A 20,229-nucleotide genomic window follows, 5' to 3' on the forward strand; every position below is an offset into this window, starting at 1 on the left:
CCGGAAAGACACAGCACTCTTGTCCTCTAGGAGCAACAAGTCACAAAGATGATGTCTCAACTAAACCTGCAAAAGCTTTCACCTGTGCTACAGGTGATTTTCTTCACAGTTCTTTACACCTTCAGAGATGGGTATGTGACCGTCCTTCCTTTGGGGGCTACAAACACATCCCGATGTCTAGAAGTGTCCCAGTATCAAATTTCTCAGGACTTGCAACACTTCCAAGGCAGCAGGTAACAACACGAGAGAAACCCATTGTTCCCCCATTTTGCTGCCCTCATCCTCTACGTGAGAATCTTCCCAGAAGCAGGGCAGCCCAATTTGGGGAAAAGGTTTTCCTTTCAGAGCCTGGATTGTTCCAGTGGTTTGCCCAATCCTGCTCATAGGCATGAAAACTTGTGCCCTGCCCTTGTAGCATTTCACAGCAGTGTTTTAGTCACCCCAAGCATTCTGAATTCCACTCCTGCATCTTCTCTCTGACAAAAGTTCAGAAATCAGCAGCGCACTTATCTTCACATCTGTTCAGGGCTTGAAATCCACTGGAGCACTTCACAACCAAAAACAAAATGAAAACGAATACTGGCAGGCAGCTGAGAAGCAGATCAGAATGGGGTGGACCTGATCAGCCTTCTAAAATCACTGGCTTCATTCCCTGTTGCTGCTACCGCCTGATGATGGCAAGTGCATGAAAAGCAGATTGTCTGCCTACCTCCTGCCCCAATCAAGGGAACATCTTGCCTCTGGCTGGCATCTCACTGCATTCAGCTGTAGAAAAACAGGGAAATCTCAAGGACAACCAATCCAGCCAGGATGTTCTGCCAAGGCTGCTGTTCTTAGCTGAGGAAATGGTCCTCTCCATTTTCCTCAGCTAGAAAGAGGGAGAGAATATTCCCCCCCCAACATCATCCTAAAGCCCGCAGGTGCCAGCAATCCAAATAAACGTAGAGCAATTAACAGAATTAACACAGCTTTAAATAGCTTGGCTCACCAGATGCAGACTCCTAGCAGGGTTCTATAAAATGTAAAGTTATTACAGATAAAACCATTAATCATCTGTTCAGAGACTTGTTCTAGATGCAAAACCCATTCCACTTAAAATGGCTAATAACCAGAAAGGCACAGATTTAACGGGAATGATTACGCCATTTCTAAACAGCATTTTTCATCTCTGCCACCTTTCCCAAACCTCTGTCTTTCTTCTCCTTGCTAACACTGCTACAGTAAGAAACCTTCTCTGCTGGTATCATCACAGCTGCCTCTCAGGGTGGTAAACCTGGACACAACCTCTCAGTCACCTCCAGCCTGGCCAGAGGAGCTGGGTGACTAGCACACCATGCACCACTGCTTTCCTGGATGCAGTTATTGTTCATTTGTGTGTCATCAACCCTGTGCAGCTCACAGATAATTATTGCTCTCCTTCCAGTGCTAAGCACTCAACTGCTAAGATCTGTGCTTATGAATCAGAAGCATGAGTTTTCTCCCTTATGTTGATGTGAAGTCACCAGTAGCCATGGTATGCTATACAGCAATCCTACTGACATCCTCCTAAGACCTAATAAAATGAACACATTCCTCTTTTTGTGGTACTACATCTATATCTTGCTAGCTACAAGGAGCAGGGGCAGGGGAGCTGACCTTAACTTATCTCTGAGCACTGAACTTACCATCTCTAGCACCTCCACTTACGGAACTTATGGCTCAAAGAGTACAAAAACTTGTGGCAAGCAATTCAGAGCTTAAATTGCATCTTTCCATAGATCTGCATTATGCTCACTGATTTGCTTAGGGACCTAGATACATCCACTGTTCATTCTGAGCTAAATCAATTCTGCTGGTACAGCTCGAAGGAGGAAGGAAGAACAATGCCAAACTACAGACATTCAGTGAAACAGACAACATCAATAGTAGAGCAGAGCCAGACAGCAGCAGTGACAAAGAATTAGAACAGAAAGAAAATCAGAGACAATACAAAATCTGGTTGTATCAGAAAAGAGCTCGCTGCCTTTCCCATGCAGTTCATGTAACAAATGCTGCCCAATTACTGCTGCCTACATCCTCCTGTCCTACTCACACTTGACAGCTAGCTGGCTCCCTGCTACAAAGGGAGTGGTGGACCTGGGAGGAGCCCAGCTCACCCACTCAGCATGCAAACCTCAGCAGCCTTGCTTGCCTGCCTTACTGGCAGCTGCAGCAGCTTGGCTTTTCAAGGTGGGCAGCAGCAGCTCAGTTTTTCCCTACTGCACACAATACACACACACACATACACAGACTTCAAAGCAATAGCACAGCCTTCAGCGTCAGGCAAGATTTGTTTAGCGGCTGCTGTTTCCAAAAACATAACACTTGTCAATTGAGAAATAAACTAATACAGCCAAAAAAGCCCACACACTAATTAAAACTCTAAAAATCAAAACCCAACTCTTGCATACCACAATTGAATGATTACAAACTACCTGAAAGCGCAGCTAGATCATAATATTCACCATTGGCCACCTCTGTATTTGAAGACTGCAATAAAATGAAGACTCCAACAGAACTAAAAATAATTACCAAGAAGGCTGAGGACTGGCTAAGAGTTCCAAAAGCATACTGACATGGGGTTAAGCTACAAGTTTTAGCCTTAAACCCAGTGGTACCTGGTCCTGCTGCTGCAGGCAGCAAATATTTTCAAAAGCAACATAACAGTTCCACGAAAAGCAACTGTGTGTGGGGATACAATTAGAAAAGGAGCAGAGTCCTTTTAACTCTTGAGCTTGGAGCAGCCACTCAAGTACAGAAAAAGTGTTTCTCCTATCACTATTACAGCTCTGTCAAGAGTCAGAGGCCTTATCACAGCACTAGAGGATGTACTGAGCTCTGTATGCTCCATGTCATTAACTCTCTGCCTGCTGAGTTTTCAAACCCTAAGTGCCAAAAGCGTAAGTGCATTCACTTTTCGCCTTCCTTGGTGGTGAACATCCCAGTCACTCCTAGGCAGACAGTGCCTGTTACATACATTTAATTAAACAATTTTGCAGCTGAAATTTTAATGTGAGTTTGGTTTACAAATACTAGTTTATGGTAGATCCTGCCTCTCCAAGCTCCCTGTCTGTATTCCTGTCTGACAGTATAAGATTCATCCTTAGCAATTTCTTTAATGCAACATAAAGGGTGACAAATAAAAGAGCGTCTCCTACTGTTTTTTCTGACTTGTCTCACCAGAGCCAAGAGTCCTTTAAGCTCAATGAACTACCAAGCCAAGCAGGGCAGGAGCAGCTCATTTTACTTTCATCCTGTGCTGAGAAATCAGGCTTTGGACAGCTGAAGTTAAGATCACAGCTGATAAGCACCACCATCAGCAAGGACGGGACCACATTTGGCTGATTTCCATAAGAAAAAGGCAGCCAGAAATCTTTTTCCACAGTAACCTCCATGACTATCACCACTGCTCTGCTGACCACTTTGGACTCAGCCATGTTTGTCCATCAAACAATTGTACCCTGTCTTAGTTGGCTAACTCCTGAATAGAAATGGATTAGCCCACATGGATTTATAAAGATTGTTGTTTTCACATCTCCATTCTGGGTTTCCAATTACCTTTATTATGTGCCCAAAGCACAGGCTATATTGCTCCGATCCTCATTACATTTTCTAAATTTGCCTATACGGATACAATTCTATACCTGGAAACACTCGTTTTCTGCAGAACAGCACATGGCGCATCCCCTGCAGGTACAGAAGCTCAGCAGGAGTTAAGTTCACTACGCAGGAAAGAAAAGCCTGCTCCTGATGGCCCTGCTGCAAAGCCAGCCCAGATGGCCCTAGCACCAGGACTGGGGATCACGTGTGGATGGCTCAGTCAGGACCCTCTAACTGCTGCTGGGGACCCTGCCCAGCACTGACACCAACCCTAGAGCCACCTGTAGAGAGTTAGACCTGGTTAGAGCACACAGTGTTCTAGCTCCATACATTAGCTTATGAGCTCTGTGGTAGGACATTCAAACAACTGTAAAAAGATGCCTCTTATGCCTTCTGCACAGAAAGTTCCAACATCTGTTGGCTTATCCATGCTTTCTTTAAAACGTATGCTCAATCTACATATGTACTTCATTAATCAGAATGTTTACAGAAGTAGTTAGTGGCCAAAAAGTAAGGTAACTTCAGGAAGTCAATGCCACTGAACTGCTGACATATTCTTTAAATTAATCCCCCAACATAATGTATGCACTGGGACCGACCTAGAATGCTGGGAAGCTGCTGTCTGCCTGCTGATAAGAGTTCCAGAGAGTAAGACATTATAATAAATGTGACCCTTAATAGAACCTGTATTTGTTTAATGTGGACAGAACCATCCTAAAACAAAACAGCTTGTATTTCTAAGCTCACTGTCACTAGATTCTGGAGTCTCTGCTATGAATTTCATTAAAGAAAAAATTCAGGAGCCAAGTGATTTTTTTCAGTACACGTGATAAAATCTCTCCTCTATCTCCTGTACCAAATTCAGTCAAAACTTCAGCTCCTTTCTTTACATCTCCCACATCTTACTAAGCACAAAACGATTCCATCACTTCATTTTTGTACTCAAATTCTTTCACTAAGGACTAATTTCATGAGGCAATTTCAATTGCTGTCCTGCTTAACAGTCCAGAGATAATCACTGAACCTTCATCTACCTTCTCTTTGTTTCCACTGTTGTTCTAGTACCAGCATCATCGTTGCTGCTCTGAACTGCCTGCCATTAGGGGAGAAACTGTCTCTGTAGGTCTTGCTGAGTCAGATTTTCTGTATCCCATCTCATTTACAACAAAATAAATACCAGCCTTGTCTTTACTTAATTGTTTCTCTTCCCCTCATTGCCCCTGATTTCTTCCCTCTGAGGTGCTGCTTGGTGTAAACGATATGAAGCACTCAAACAAGAGTGCACTTGTGGCTGAGTAAATACTTTCCATGGACATATGGGCAAGTCCTGAGCACACTATTATTCCACTTCATATGTGGTCTGAAAGATCTGATCAAAGTGTAGGCAAAAAAGTTGTCAGAAATAAACACACAGTTTGATAGCATCAGGTGAAGCATAAGACCTCACTAGGGGTTAGAGAGCCACCAGCTTATTGATGACTACACTCCAGTCAGTACAGGTAGCCCCAGTAACTGCATGAAGGGTTGCAAGGGACACACAGATGCTCAGGTTAGTGGTCCAGTCGAGGCTGAGCTCAGGGACATTTCTGCTTCAACTTACCTATGTTTTCTTGTTCACAGCAGATTATAACTATATCTCTATATATGTATATATCTCATACCTACAAGGTCGTACGTTGAACAATACAGTGCTGCAATACTTAGAAGCTAGGGCCACTGTGACCTGAGGATCATCATCTGGGTAGGCTGTTCACTTCATGAACTGGCACTAAATCACACAAAGAGCCATGTCCTTGACTCCCTGCCAATCTTTTGAGTCCTCCCCTTACAAACAGATTGAACAGTAAATGAGGATAGCTTGTCATTTTGCAACAAACCCTCATCCAATATCATTATTTCAGCAAAACACTTGCTGCAGATGCAAATAAGCCAAGCTGACAAAAGTTCTCTCCTGTGTCATGCATGATGCAAGGCAATAATGCTGGTAAAAGCCTTTCTTCTGTAACACAGGCAAGAGCTAAGCTATGCAAAGAAAAGAACCTTTGAATACTTCCCAGGCTAAAACAAATCTGCAGCACTGGCAGCACACTCATACACCTGACAAGACTAGTTCCTGTGGGCTGGGCCATTAATCCTTACTAAAAACATGTCATTAACCTCTGGAAAGCACATACTTGAATGAAGAGTCTCCCCAAATCTAACAGAAGTTTAAGTTTTAACTTGGTCCATAACTGGAAGGAGATCATTTCCATTTCTGGTCAGACACAGAAGTCTCCTAATATGCATCATGCTTGTGATGCATTTCCTTCGGAACAAAGCATTAGGCCTTGCTCAGGTTCAAAAAATAGCTGCAAAGTCCACTGTGCGGACTGATACTGATCAGAACTGATCTCTTTTCAACAGTCCCCAGCCTCAACACCTGTTGCTCTGATCACTTCGGAGTAGGATCTGCTCTGGATTTCTCCATCTCCTCACCTGAGCTGACCCTTAAGAGAAAGTGAAGGGAATTTCATTCCCATCAGCAGCAGTGCAGCTGGCTAGGTAAGATATAAGCACATTAAAGGAGGCTGTAGTGAAGTGGGAGTTGGTCTATTCTCCCACATGCCTGGTGACAGGACGAGGGGAAACAGGCTAAAGTTGCGCCAGGGGTGTTTTAGGTTGGATATTACGAAGAACTTTACTGAGAGGGTTGTGAGGCATTGGAATGGGCTGCCCAGGGAAGTGGTGGAGTCACCACCCCTGGAGGTCTTTAAAAGACATTTAGATGTTGAACTTAGCCATATGGTTTAGTGGAGGACTTGGTAGTGTTAGGTCAGAGGTTGGACTCGATGATCTTGAGGTCTCTTCCAACCTAGACAATTCTGTGACATACTTCTGCAGTAACCTGTATATGCCTTCTGCAAACTTCTCAAGTCTTTTCTTGTTGTTGTTTTTTTGTTTGTTTGTTTTTACACTCCTTCCTTTCACATTTCCATGGGAATGCACAAAGACATCAAAGATTAAACAAGAAGAAATTAAGTGTCACTGATAAAGATGAAAATTACCCACAGAACAAGGTTGCAGTAATTCCAGGAACATCCAGTATCCAGTAAAAACATCAGTCAGTTGTGACTGTCAGTTCACTGTGCTGAAGATATACTCTGTTCCTGCCAAGAAGGAAGTAAAGAGCAATGGAACAAAAAAAAAAAAAAATGGAACTACAGGTAGTATGTCCTTGGCTTATCCATGGCTTTCCACCAGTGACAAGATATATGATGTTGACCAAGTTGTATCACATCTGCGCATCAAGTTGTGGGCACAGATGGGCACTATGAGCTAATAATGTTAATCATCATCAATTACAATTTCAGTGCAAGTATTTACTATGTAAATGGACAGAGTGCATCGAACTCTGTACCACTGGATTTTCTATGTGGGATCTTTGCCATTCACAAGGATCACAGTTTAGAAAAAAAAAATAGCCCATTGGACACTAAGCAAATATACTCCAAAATCAAGCTATATGCTTTCTACATACTCTATCTGCATCACAAAAACTCACCTCTGACCTCTCATCTCCCACAGACACTATCTAGAAATCTGCATCCTCTCTCTTCTTTGCTCCCTGGCTCTCAGTATGGATGTAGGCTCTGTGTTGGAATGACTGCCTTGCCTTCATTTTACAGAGAACATGTTCCTCTTTTCTCTCATCCTTGCTCAATGATTCCCTAAAAAAGCCACTAGCAAAATTAACCAAATCAAATGCCTTCTCCAGAGAAGTTGACATTCATCACACTGTTAAATGTAGTTTGGGGACCATGAAACACAGAAGACGTTTATGCCTGGTTTGAGTGGTATTATCGATTTTTTCCTACACTTGTGTATGGGGTAAATTTTACTCTAGTAGTTATACCTGAAAAAAAAAAAAAAAAAAAAAAGAGGCCATCATGATCCTATCTTTTATGGTTACAGGATGCTGTGTGCATGTAAACATACAGTCAAGCAAAACAAGGGAGGCACAGTGCCACTCCTTCCTGGCAGCACAGAGGTCAGGCTGGGCAACACACATTCCTCTGGTATAACAAAAATGTGCATTTAAAAACAACCCTTCACAAACATTTTCTTTTTCAGTACTGCCAAAAAAAAAAATGAGGATAGATAGGCAATGAGCTTCAGCTCCCAGATGTCCAGTTCAGGGGCAATGAGCTTCAGCTCCCAGATGTCCAGTTCAGGGAGCATCTTGCCCACCTTGACTTCATGTCACGGCACACACTCATACCAGAAGCAGCAGGTATTCTTTACTGCACACCAAAGTCTTGCAGGATTCATGCCCAAGCATGCAATGTATGTTGGCAGCCATCAGGCAGCCTGGGAAATACCCTATTGCCCAAATAAACAACAATATAGCCTTCCTGACTCTGAGCTAATAAACAAATACTAAATGCAAACCACCCTTGGAATTAAGCTTAGAAATATTATTTTATGAGAAAACACGTTTATCTCCCCGCCCTCCCATTTGAGGCTATTCAGGACTCCCTCAGCTTCTTGCTTCCAAGTGCTTCCATTCCCACCTCTAAATTAAATCTTTCCAGCAATGTGCTTTTTCTTAATCCACTAGCAAATTACAGCAGCAATTGCTCAAAATGTTGAGCATCTGTTGCATCTCCCAAGCCACTGTGTTGTTGTATTTCTACAACAAGGGTACTCAAAAACATGGTGAAGGTCTCGTTGCACCAGATGCTTGATGGGTGCACAGGGAGACGCGATGCTTGATTCTCCACAGGCAAAGCCTAGAGGTCCAGCAGCACAGCAACCCACCACTGCAGGGGTAACGAGACTGGAAATTAAGAGTGAGGGGCACCTAAAAACTTCACAGGCCACTGGATCTGGATATTTAGGAATGAAGGCCATCATCATCAGGGCTGTTTGGGATGCCCTGGCCAGGAATAGTAACAGGAAATAAAGATTAAGTACAAGACTTATTCTGAGGAGATGAATCATTTTCAGCCTTTGGCTATGCTTTGTCTGCCTCTACACAGTTCCATTAGCCTCTCTCCCCCCGCTTTATTTTTTTTTTTTTTTTAATTACTAGAGTCCCAAATACAGATAAGAAACAGACTGGTCCCAGCACAATAGAGCAGCTGGAGCAACAATGCCAGACCAACACACGTGGGCAATTGCCATCCACATCATAACTGCCTCCGCAGCACAGCAGTGAAATCCCTCACGCTGGTATCTGCTGACTCACCACCTCCTTTTGTGCATTCCCGGGGCTCTGTTAAACTGCTGCTCTGAAATGGGATCTTGGGCACCCAGGTGCTTTTGGGCTATCTGGTCTCCCTCTTCAGGAAGGGCTCTTATAACCGAAACGTCCTCTGTCTGCCCTCTTTACACTCAGGCTGTTTCTCTCAGCCTCCATTTTTTCAGCCCTCTTTCTATGTGCACCTCCACCCTCCTCCCCAGGGTGACACTCCACACAGAAAAATCTGTCCCCTAAACAAAAATCGTACCATCATTAACGTTACTCATGCAAATAGGACTGAAAAAAAAGACCTGGCTGGTAGATAGCATCCGAGATGTATATGCAGCAACCAGGCACACTCGTGAACCATTTCAAAATCTGGCTCCTGGCAGTCAAATTGCAGACAGAAATGATCTGAGCTTTCACAGCTTTCTCCCATCACGGCCAGATGGTGCCTGACCCCTGCAATCATTTCTGCCATATTCCACCCATATGCAAACCTCACTGCTTCCATCAAGCTGTTAGTACCAATAAACATTTTTTAGAACTGAGATTTTAATAAAGCATTGATAGAAAAATGTGAGTATTTCATAAATTGTCTCACACATCCATCCTTTAGGGACCACCTTAGGCTCTTCTAAACCACTTCCATCTGTACTAAGCACTGCTCCCAGTAAATCAATCTGAATGGCTGGCTCCCTAATAGAGCCTTGGGAATATTCTGATTCTTTGCCTTCCCAAATGATCAGAGACTGAAATCCAGTTTTCCCTTTTTGCCTGCACAGTCAAACTTCTCACTCAGCCTCTCTCTTCATATCCAGCCCTGATTCTCAGAACCTCCTCCCTGAGGCTTTCTAGTACAAGCACAACATAGCTGTTGGCACTGTGTTTCTTTTTCTACCTCCGTCTGCCCATCCAGGAATGCTTAAATATTTCAGCATTCAGTCATTCGAGTTTACCCACTCATTGATTCTTAAAGCACTGTCACTCCTTCCCCGACACCCACTGAGAAAAAAGCTGCTGCCCATTTGGCTCAGGTATGCGCCTGTACCTGCTCCTACCCCATCTCTATAACTGGTTTCCTCCGTGACTGACAAAACATCAGATTCTCTCCAAAGTTCCTCTAGAGTGATTTATCTTAAGACTGATGGTCCAGGAAGCCTTAGATTTTGCAAATACGAGGCAATGCCCATGTTTGATGTCTATGTACTGCACTATTTGCATATTCTGCCTTTTAAGTTTAATGAAAAAAAGCTATTTTTTCCAGTCTTGCTCCCTCATTACAGTGCCAGGTACATTGCAACACTACCAGGATGGTTGCAGAGATCTGTAAACACAGTATACCATACGATAGGGAATAACTAATTCATATTAAAATGTTAAAAAAAAAAAAAAAAAACACTTCACATTCAGTACATGGATTTATGATTTGGGTATATTGCAAGATATACTCTGTGGTGAAAGGAGGATACATTGGCTCACAATTTGAGAAGAACACGGTCACCTTCACCAGGGCTTATCTGGATAGTGCAGCCAGGGAGCTCCGAGGAACCTCTGAGTGGCCTGGGTCCCCCTAGCCAGGGTTTTGACTCTGACCACGCAAAGCAACCACCCTGACAGAGATGCCCAGTCTTCTCCCACCAACCTTAGCTGACTGGAGAAGCCCTACCCAGCTACAAAGGGGTAGGGAGGGTCATTAGGCACTCTGCCCCATCGCAATTCAGTGCCTGGATGAAGTGGGAGGACAATGCTCCACTTGAGGAGTCCTTCGCCACCCCTGTGAACAGTTTGGTTGCTGTACTGGGTGGCTCACACAGCCTAGATGAAACGAGAGGCTACAGGGTGAGGACAGAAAGTTTCACCCCAAAGTCTGCATCAATTCTTTGCCTTCCTAGGAAAGCAAGATAACCCAGGAACAGTATTTGCTGTTACGGTCTATCCTACCAGCAGTACCAGTGCTAACTCATCCTGGGGCCTAAGGGCTCTGTAAGAACCATGGGCTGGCAATGCACAGCATCAATTACAAACATGGCTTTCATTACGTTTCTCCATTGATCCCATTTCCAAGTGTCTCCTCATCACAACCCTGCACTACACATTTATGTTAGGTGAATTATATACACTCGATGTCCTCAGAAGCCATTTTGCACACATTTTCACAGCAGCTGAAAGCACCAGTGGGCCACTACTAAGAACAGGTTGCTATTAAGCAGGCTGTAGCTCAGAACCAGCCAGCAACAGCCTGTCTGTAAGTCTAGACAGTTCCTCATATACATCTCCTGTCACTGCCTAGTCAAGTGAAGATTACAAAGCACATTCTGATTATCTGCTTTCTCCCTCTTCCTCCCATTCTTAAGTGGTTGCTTGGTTTTTCTTCACACAGAGTATTATAAGGCTGGGACGGCTATGTAAGCAGCTCTTAGCACATTGTGCAAGCTAATAGAATACAAATGATTATATAAATAATAAAGCTGCTGAAGATTTTCTTGTCACTGCTTTCTCTGCTCCATTGGCTTGACTTAAAGCACACATAAAATGGCCTCTGCTAAGTGTTATGTTCATAGCATCCATAAATAAAATTAAGATCCTGATTTAAAGAGACACTAAGAAGCTGTATCGCCTCTTGATTTCAATCTGGGATGCTCAGCGCCTATGAAAATCAGGCCCAAGGCTCTAAGGATGAAAACAGAAGGATTTGATGCCTGTATGACAGCTCGTGTTCAGCAGGGCAGTTCCATTTCCTAAGATGCTCACACACTCATTTCCAGCATACGTGCACCTCCTTCACTAATGCAGAGGTCAGGCAGGACAGCAGCTCCAGAGCGACAGCCATCGCTCACATCAGCGGACTGACACATGAGGTACAACCCCTGACACCACAAGTCAAGCATCTGTAGGATGGTAACTTGTCAGGCAGTTACAGCCCTGGAACAACATCTAGCTCAGCACGGCTGTTTCCATGACTCCTGCATGAAAACTCAGCTCAGCTTTCCCTCTGATAGTAAATGTTCACACCAAGAGATGTTATGGCATCCCTCCTGGCTGCATGTAAAATGAGACCCACCCTGCCACACCCTGTGAAAAACAGAATTACTATAAAATCACAACACAGGGACTTTCTCGCAGCAAACTCTTATTCCAAACTAGCTAGGAAGCTGACTGGCAGAAAACTTAAGCTGTTTTTTTCAGTTAGCTTTCTATAGTACATTTTGGGGATGTTGACGGATATCACCATTATTGACAGCGATCAGCACAAATTCTGATAGGAGAACTTGGAAAGATGACAAATGCTGACATCAGGCCACAGCACCTGCACACAGCATAACCCCAAACAACTGCACCAAGTTTCAGAATTCGGCTGTGGCTTCATCATTTATTTTCTTCTTGTTACTATTTTCAAGGAACACTAGTCTATTATTCTGGTTCCTGCTGCCAGCCAGGCACTCCAATCTCCGTTACCCACATGTGGATTTTCTCAAAGTTGTAGATTAGCTATGTGACGGGGCAGCCAGCCAGCATGAGACAACATGGCTTTGGAAGCCAGCTAACTATTCATGACCAATGCAGCAGCTCTCTGCTGCAGGGACTTACCAACACAGCACACTTCAAGTCCACAGGCCGCGTTACTGCTCTATCTGCATTATGCTCTCATGTTTCAACTCTTTTCACTTAATTTACATACACATTTTATATTATCTTCATCTTTCAGTTTTCCAGTTTATTCTACCTAGGCATCTTCCTGGAAAACTCACAACTGACTATATTCCTAGGTAAAATCCAGGAGCTTAAAAATGATCCCAAATGTACTGCTAATGATAATTTTCCACCACAAATCTGCTTTAAGCCATTTTTTTGTTATTATTTTTTTATTGTTCTTGTAATTTAAGCACCAGAATTTTGATTCTGACCATAAGCTCATGAATTTTGTGGCTGATGCCTTCTGTCCAGCTGAATGACAAGTTTATCCTTACAGTGACATTGCAGTATCAGCGTGAAATTTATCATGACAAAAAGACATTGAGTGTGCAATGACAGGAGGGAAAAAGTAATGATTTTGAGAAAGAAAAAGCACAGAAACAATAATTCATTTGAAATACTTACCTCTTTGAGGCAACCCATGAAGTTGTTGCTTACTGGAGAGCCAGGTAAGTCAGCAGTACTGGGGCTCCCTCCCACGTAGAAGAAGTCGTCTGAGCCCAGCATGGTGTAGTCCTCCTGGGTATAGCCCGTGGTGGTAAGGATGCCATCCACAGAGATGGTCACCTATTCAAGGGACACAATGGACAAAAAAATCCAAGCAATGACCTTACAATCCTGAACAGAACAAATCACCTCCCTTACATTTTTATGTTGGTTTTATTAAAGATTTTGTTGAGATTTGGCTTTTGTGTTTTTGATATTTTTTTTGTTGTTGTTGCTTTTGTTGTTAGTTCAACCAAGCTCCATTTTCTGGTCTGCTTCACCCACAATGGAAATGCTTCAGCATCTGCTTCCCTTTCTGGTATATCAGCACTTTCAGGCTGAGCCAGCAGTCTACCCATTGAGATGCTTGCAGTCTACTCAGGCCAGAAAATGGAACTGTCCTTGAAAAAGATTTCTCATATTAGTTGATTTTATGATTAATTAGTATTTATTTTAATGATTACAGTTAGTTATGGTTGTTAGTAAAAGAAAAGCACTAATGAAGACGAGGTTGGTATTTTTTATTTTTTATGTTTCTTTTGCTCACAGCACACTGACGGTCATGCATTCAGGGAGGGGTGGGGAGAGGATCTCACTTTCAATACATTATGGATGTGCATGCCATGTACCTAGAGACACACACACCCGCCACCCACCACAAAAATAAAATTAAAAGAAAAAAATTCTGTTTTACAAACTAACTCAACCAAAATACAAATACAAAAGAAATCAAAATAAAATAAAACAATAAAATAAATCAACTGCACACCAATGAGAGAGAAAGAGAAAGAAGCAGAGATGAGAAAAAAGAAAACACAATGCATGCACATACTGCGCTCTGATACGTCATGCTATTATATCTGGAGCCCAGAAAGATGAGAGGGAAAAAAAAAAAAAGATAGATAGCAGAGAGCGTGAGAGGAAAAACTATTTCACACTCGCATGCAATCAAAAATAAAAATACCAAACAAACCCCATAATAATCCAACAAACTCAAAAACAAACAGTAAAGTCCCCAAAACCTCTAACCCCAAACACATGGCGAGTGAAGGGGAACAGGAGGAGAGGGAGAGAGAGGAGCAAGTGAATTTGATGTGTTTTGCTTATATGTTGTTAGTGGTTTGAAGGGAAGATGGAGGAAAGTATATTGAGGCCAGTAGGAGACGGGCGAGTCACCAGACGTGGACATGCCATGCAGAGTGTGTACTGAAACAAACAACCGGCTGAGCTCCTTTCGGCCACGGCAGGTGGAAAGTCAGAAAGAGAGAAAGTGAGAGAGAGAAGCAGGAGGAGAGAGAGAGGAGGGAGGGAAGTGGGGGAAAGTGGGGAGAAAGAGGACAACTCCGGCCACTTTGCCTATAAGAGCCGTTGCCACAACAAAAGGATGAGAGAAAAAGAGAGCCTTCACCACCACGGACTAGAGGCCCTGCAATGGTTCTGATCCAGAAACCTTCAGAGTTACAAAAAAAAAAAAAATCAAAAGGGGAAAAAAAGAAAAAAGCAAAACTCAGAAAGCTAAACTCAAGACCAAAGGAGAAAAAAATACCACTGGAATACAAAAGATGAACTGAAAAGGGAGGTGAGGAAACCAATGGAAGAAATGTCCAAACCCCATTTCCAGAGTATTTGTGTTTATTGCTTGTCTTATTTTTTTTTTCCATTAAAAAAGAATAGTAAAGAAAAAGAAATGTGTTTTCAGTGAAATCAAAATAAAATTAAAGTACTAAGTATAAAGGAGGGGGGATAAAGGGGAGTAGGGGAAGGAAAAGGCAGGTAACACACGGCAAACCCAAAAAAAGAGACAATAAGAATGATATCTACCAGACAATGTAGTTTGTTTACCATAGCGTGTCCAATGCCTGAGTGCTTTGCGGAAAAGGGGGAAGAAAGGAAATTAAAAAATCGTGAACAGAACGATTGTTAATTAAAATAACTAAAAGCAAAGATGAGTCGTTAGGGTGTTAGTACATTAGTTGGTTAGTAAAAATGACACATTGCATGAATGGTCTAGTGTTAGTCTTTCAAAAAAAGGCGTGGGGCACCTGACACACACAAAGTGAGAAAGAGGACAATATGACCAGGACTCTATGGGGAACCATGCCATCTACTCTGTAAGGAAGAAGGGCGCTGCCCAGTCTTCCCACCCTGGTATTAGTCATTAACTTCAACTCTTAAATACATTATCCAGGACTAAAGCAAAATTAAAACAGTGCAATACTTACCTTGCAGATACCCATGAAGGTGCTTCCCCCAAGAAAGAACCTTTCCCTCACAGTTGCATACACCAGTTTTCCCCTCCAGCACAAATCCAACCATGACTCCCCCTTCTTCCACCCACCATCACCTCTATACTCGTTTGTCTTTCAGGCCTCACTATCCCCACGTGTCATAGAGAACCAGAGGCAGGCCAATATTTCTTTGGCTGGAGAATACAAATGAAGACAAGTCCAAGACTGAGTCTGTCCTTACAAATTTCTCAGTCAGCAGGTTTCTTTACAGCAGGTGATTTTGTGACATTTAGGAGAAGCATACAAAAACGTGTGCACTTGGGTGTTTGTGTCACCTGAGCACATAGGGGTTGAACCTCTCCTCTGTTAGGAAGAAATATGTTGAGAAATTGTGTAGGATGAATTCTGTCACTTGCATCAAGGTTGGAAAACAGAAGATGGATGGTATGTGTTGTGTCTCTTGTTTTACTGCATCTATATTACAGAGCAAGGAGAATTCATCAACTAGTGCTTTAGTTGAGTTTAGCACAGCTATGCGGATGCTTTGCCAAACCCTCCAAAGGTACATGGATGCCAACTGCTTGAACCTACACATTTTTTGCTTGCTTTTTAGCAGCTGAGGAACTCAAGATCTCCACAGCAGATTTTGCACGGTGACTAGCTTCAGTGCTAATATAGAAGTGCAGCCTATGAAGGCTCCGACTCCTTGCCACATTGCAGTCGGAGTTTGTAACAGTATTATACAAGGAAGATCTATGCTGCCTCACGTAAAATCCATCTTGCACATTTCAGAGGGTTGTGAATTGACGTTACTGTGTTAGGAATCCCACTTTTATAAAGAAAGAAGTTGGGCTTTGCCGTGGGGAGGGAAGAGCATGCTAAAAATGACACGGAGTGTCAGCAGCAGAGCTGAAGACTGGGTTGGGAAGTCTGACCTTCAGTCTCCTCTGCTCCTCCAAACCACATTGCCCCTCTGAAAGTCCTGGTAAAATACAGCCATGATCCTATTTCTAGTAAAGGTTTCACACGAAGCAGAAACAGGGCTTAGTTTTAACTGAAATAATAAGATAAATAAACAAGGAGATTTGCTTTGACATTAACAATCACTACTCAAGGGAATCTGTGGGTTCACACGGTTTGTCTCTAAGGAGATTAACTGCTGTGATAGTCATTTGATAAAAAAAAGAGGAAGCACTTAGTACTCTACTAGATTAACTACAAAACATTTAACAATTCTAAAATGTACTGGGCAAAAGTCCAGCTATTTAAAGTTCTGCTCTAATTCCAGGAACAGCCAAAAAATTATGCAAATCCTCCTCCCTTCTCTTGTCCCCAAAAAGAGCAGAGATGACTAGATGGCATCTTAATGCTTCCGATAATCCATTTACCTGGACTTGTTTTAGCTTTGGATCATATTCTTGGAATTTCTAATTTATTTTAAAGTTTATGCCTTAATATTCATGGGCAATTCTTTGCTGTTGGGTTTTTGTTTAGTCGTTTTCTTTGAGGAAACTTGGACATAGCTGAAAAGAAGACTTCCAAGTGACCTATATAATGTTGCAAGTTTACAGGTCAATTTGTGTCAGGAAAGATGCAGAGTAGATAATTTATTACATACAAAATTATATAGGATGTAATGAACGAAAAAGTATACAACTTTTTACCTTGTAAACAATCTATTTTGATGTTAATTACATCTTCTATATGATGAAATTACAGGACTTTACATAAATTAATAGATTAATGTTCATAGCCTTAAAAGGTCAAGATACACAATGACCATTCTCAGTTGCGTTCTGAAAAATGTCCATAGCTGATATTAACTAAATATCAGTCAAACTCATTTTCCAACTATATCCTAGAGATTGAATGGTTTTAAGACTTCTTCATCCCCAGTAATACCAATTAGCAGTACGAACGCACAGAACCTAACAGGAAGGCTAAAGCATTTAAGGCTTGTATTTATTGAAACCTGGTGTTTAAACTTACCAATATTTTTTAGATGACAGCTTTCTCGACTGCTTCTCCTTAAGGCCTCATCAGTTCCAATTTCTAGGTACTTTTAGATTCTGAGTAAATGTCATCATTTTGTGACCAAACTTAGGCAGAAGTTAAAACAAAAGTATACAGGGAAAACTCAAAAAAAAAAAAAAAATCCAGCCTTATTGACATTTTTGGGTTGAACTGCATTCTAACATACCTGTTGCTACAACTGGATCACAAATCATCTCTGCTATTTATTTTTATTTTATTAAGATTGCTCTTTCTTTGGAAATATTAAAACCATCTTATTGAAACATCATCTTTCTTGCCAAGACAAGTTGGACCCTTTAAGAATTCAGGATCACAGGAAAATATTCACAGTCAATAGAACAGGAGGATTAAGAATTTCCAGTGCTGCTTAACTGGCAGGAGGCTCACCAGGTTCCTTTTAATTGCCACAACGCTGTCCTGACCTAATCAAAGAGGCAGAGACATATTTCTGTTTAACCATGGACTCAAAAAATATGAAATCACTAGCTGAAAGATTAAGAAAGAGAGTTTCCCATCCACAGTTTCATCTAGAATCCTTCCCCACTTTCTACTTCTTCAAGATCCAAAGCAAACCTGTCATGAAGCAAGGATACATTTTGCTTCAGGCTCATTTTCCCACTGAAAACTAATTTCTATCAAAAACAAAAGGCACAATTAACTAAAATGACCAGTAAACTACACTGAGATATTCAGAGACCAGACATTCTGACACCATCTGAAAATAAGAAACACGTCAAACAAAGCAGTATTTTGGGCCCTTCCAGACTGACAGACCTCAACCAGTTGGTGCATCTCCCTCTACTAGACTGATGGGAGCATTTGCACAAAATAGGATCATTAAGTCCCATCCACTGCATTAGAAATTAAATCTGCATCTGCGTATAAACTAGTGAAAATAGGCTAATCCTGCCATCAGCAAGAATCCTGCAGTCTCATGAAAGTTTGGCAACAGATTTGTCATCAAACAACCAAACATCCTGAAAATGTAGAAATACAGGAATTCACATAGGAAAGACCTTTACCCTCAAACCCAAATATTTAACAAACAGATGTAAAATAGCCACAACAGAAATTACCCACTAACATCTGTTGGTAAAGACCGTTTCTGGTCCCTGGCACAGATACTCACAGATAGGCCTATACTCACAAATATTTTTTTTCACTACTGTAAAAAGTTACCATAAAAGCTGTTTTCTCAGCAAAAGATGTTATATGAACTTGAATAAAACTATTAATGGTTGTGTTAATATTCACATTAATGAGCAAATAGATCACTTTGTTGTCACAAATTGATTTTAAAATTTCAGTTTACAAGCTATTTCTGCTGCCTCTACCAATCAGCATGACACTAAATAACTCCTATCCACAGTGTAAGCCTCATTTATCATGTGGAGTGACTTGATATATTCACCAACTTTCAGAGCAAGGTTATTTAATTTTATCTTAGGTATTTATGTCTCAATTTATATTTCATGAGGAAGGCTCCTGGATTTTAAGGCTAGCCTACTACCAAATACGTCACCTGGTAGAGTTGTCTGCTTAGAAAGGCAGCATGGAAATGTGCAAAATTACAGTGGTAAAATCAGACAAAATTTTTCCAAAGTGGAATTGTAGCGTGTTGGATTGGTCTGGGTTTGCTTGGCTTTTTTGATCCTTCCACTTTTCCAGTCCTCACAGCCAACAGAAGAGTCTCAGACAGAGACACAAGAAACAAAGTAGAATCTCATTATAGAAAGAATGGGAAAAATAAACAAGAACAGAACAGAGAATCAAGAAGATTCAGAAAGACTCCGGCCAATTAATTCAAAAGCTATAAAGGTAAAATAATTACACACATACCCACCAGCCTGCATACCTGCACACTTGCATGCACACACAAAAGAAAAAAAAGTAAAGGAAAAATAATTCCAGAATTAGAATTATGACATCATGGCAATGGCTAGACAAATGAACAAAAATTAAAGAAATGGAGAGAGGTGTAGAGCGTTGACTGCTGGAAACAAGAGATTCCATTCCCACAGTAATTAAATGCAACAAGAATATTACTGATAAGATTGAATCATAATTAAGGAAATAATAAAATAAAAAATGTAGAACAAAGATAGAGAAAAGAAAAAGGGAGATGAAAGTAAAGTTATGGCACAAGATTTTATTAAATCAAACCAAGAAAAACAGAAAATTAATGAAGTGGAAATGAAGATACCGCAATGGGGATAAATTCCCACTAATTTTTTTTCATTGTCCTTTAGATATTGACATCCAAAGAAGAAACTCTAGCAATCCCACCGAACATCCCCATTACTCCCTCCACTTTGCCCCTGTCCAAATAAAACAGAACGTTTTCCCCAGCATTTTCTCCCCGTCACCATTACCTGCCGCAAGTTGCGCGTCACCTTAACGTCGTGCCACGCGTTGTCATTGAATTTGCCATTGACAGGCTCCACAATGGCCTCGAAGGCCCCAGACCCCAGGTTAATGACCAGCGAGACTGCACCGTCTTTCAGGGCCAGGTTGACATAATCAGCAGACTTGCCGGTGTGCAGAATGAGCCCGTTGCGTTGCCACGTCTTGAAGGACAGAGTGATCTCATCACTGCTGCTCTGGATGGGGTTTTGAGACAGGTCATAGCAAAGGTATTCGGAACCACGGAAAGTGGCCATGTTCTCATCTCGTGCTGGAAAAAAAAGGGAAACAGAAGGACTGTTTAGCAGCTAGCCAAGGAAAGATTGAAGGTAGCTATGAAATTTCTGAGAATTCCCACAGCACTGTTAATGTTCTGTACAGCCATATATCATGACATGCTAATGACTGCACGGCTCCTGTTGCAGTATGGCTATCAAGAGAATTAACAGCAGGGTCCTCAGTACCCATAAATTTCAGTGCTATGTTTTCAGTTTCACTGCAGCACTGCTACCGCAGGGACCATTGAGAAGTGTGCAACGGAGC

The 20,229-nt window shown here is 41.9% G+C and overlaps 1 protein-coding gene across 22 annotated transcripts in view; it reads right to left on the reverse strand.

Annotated features, from left to right (window-relative positions):
* NRXN3 (neurexin 3) overlaps positions 1 to 20,229 on the reverse strand; it is a 970,936-nt gene that overhangs the window by 704,093 nt on the left and 246,614 nt on the right. For all 22 annotated transcript variants that reach the window (XR_011096953.1, XM_068683067.1, XM_068683066.1 and 19 more), the window contains 2 exons: positions 19,656 to 19,957; positions 12,941 to 13,102 (listed from right to left, as the gene is read on the reverse strand). Coding sequence is in view for 21 of the 22 variants with exons in the window: in XM_068683067.1 (XP_068539168.1) it covers positions 12,941 to 13,102; positions 19,656 to 19,957 (464 nt within the window). In the remaining variant the exon portion in view is untranslated. The remainder of the gene's footprint in view (positions 1 to 12,940; positions 13,103 to 19,655; positions 19,958 to 20,229) is intronic.

This window comes from Anas acuta, chromosome 5 (assembly GCF_963932015.1).
Source record: "Anas acuta chromosome 5, bAnaAcu1.1, whole genome shotgun sequence".
Classification (NCBI taxonomy): domain Eukaryota; kingdom Metazoa; phylum Chordata; class Aves; order Anseriformes; family Anatidae; genus Anas; species Anas acuta.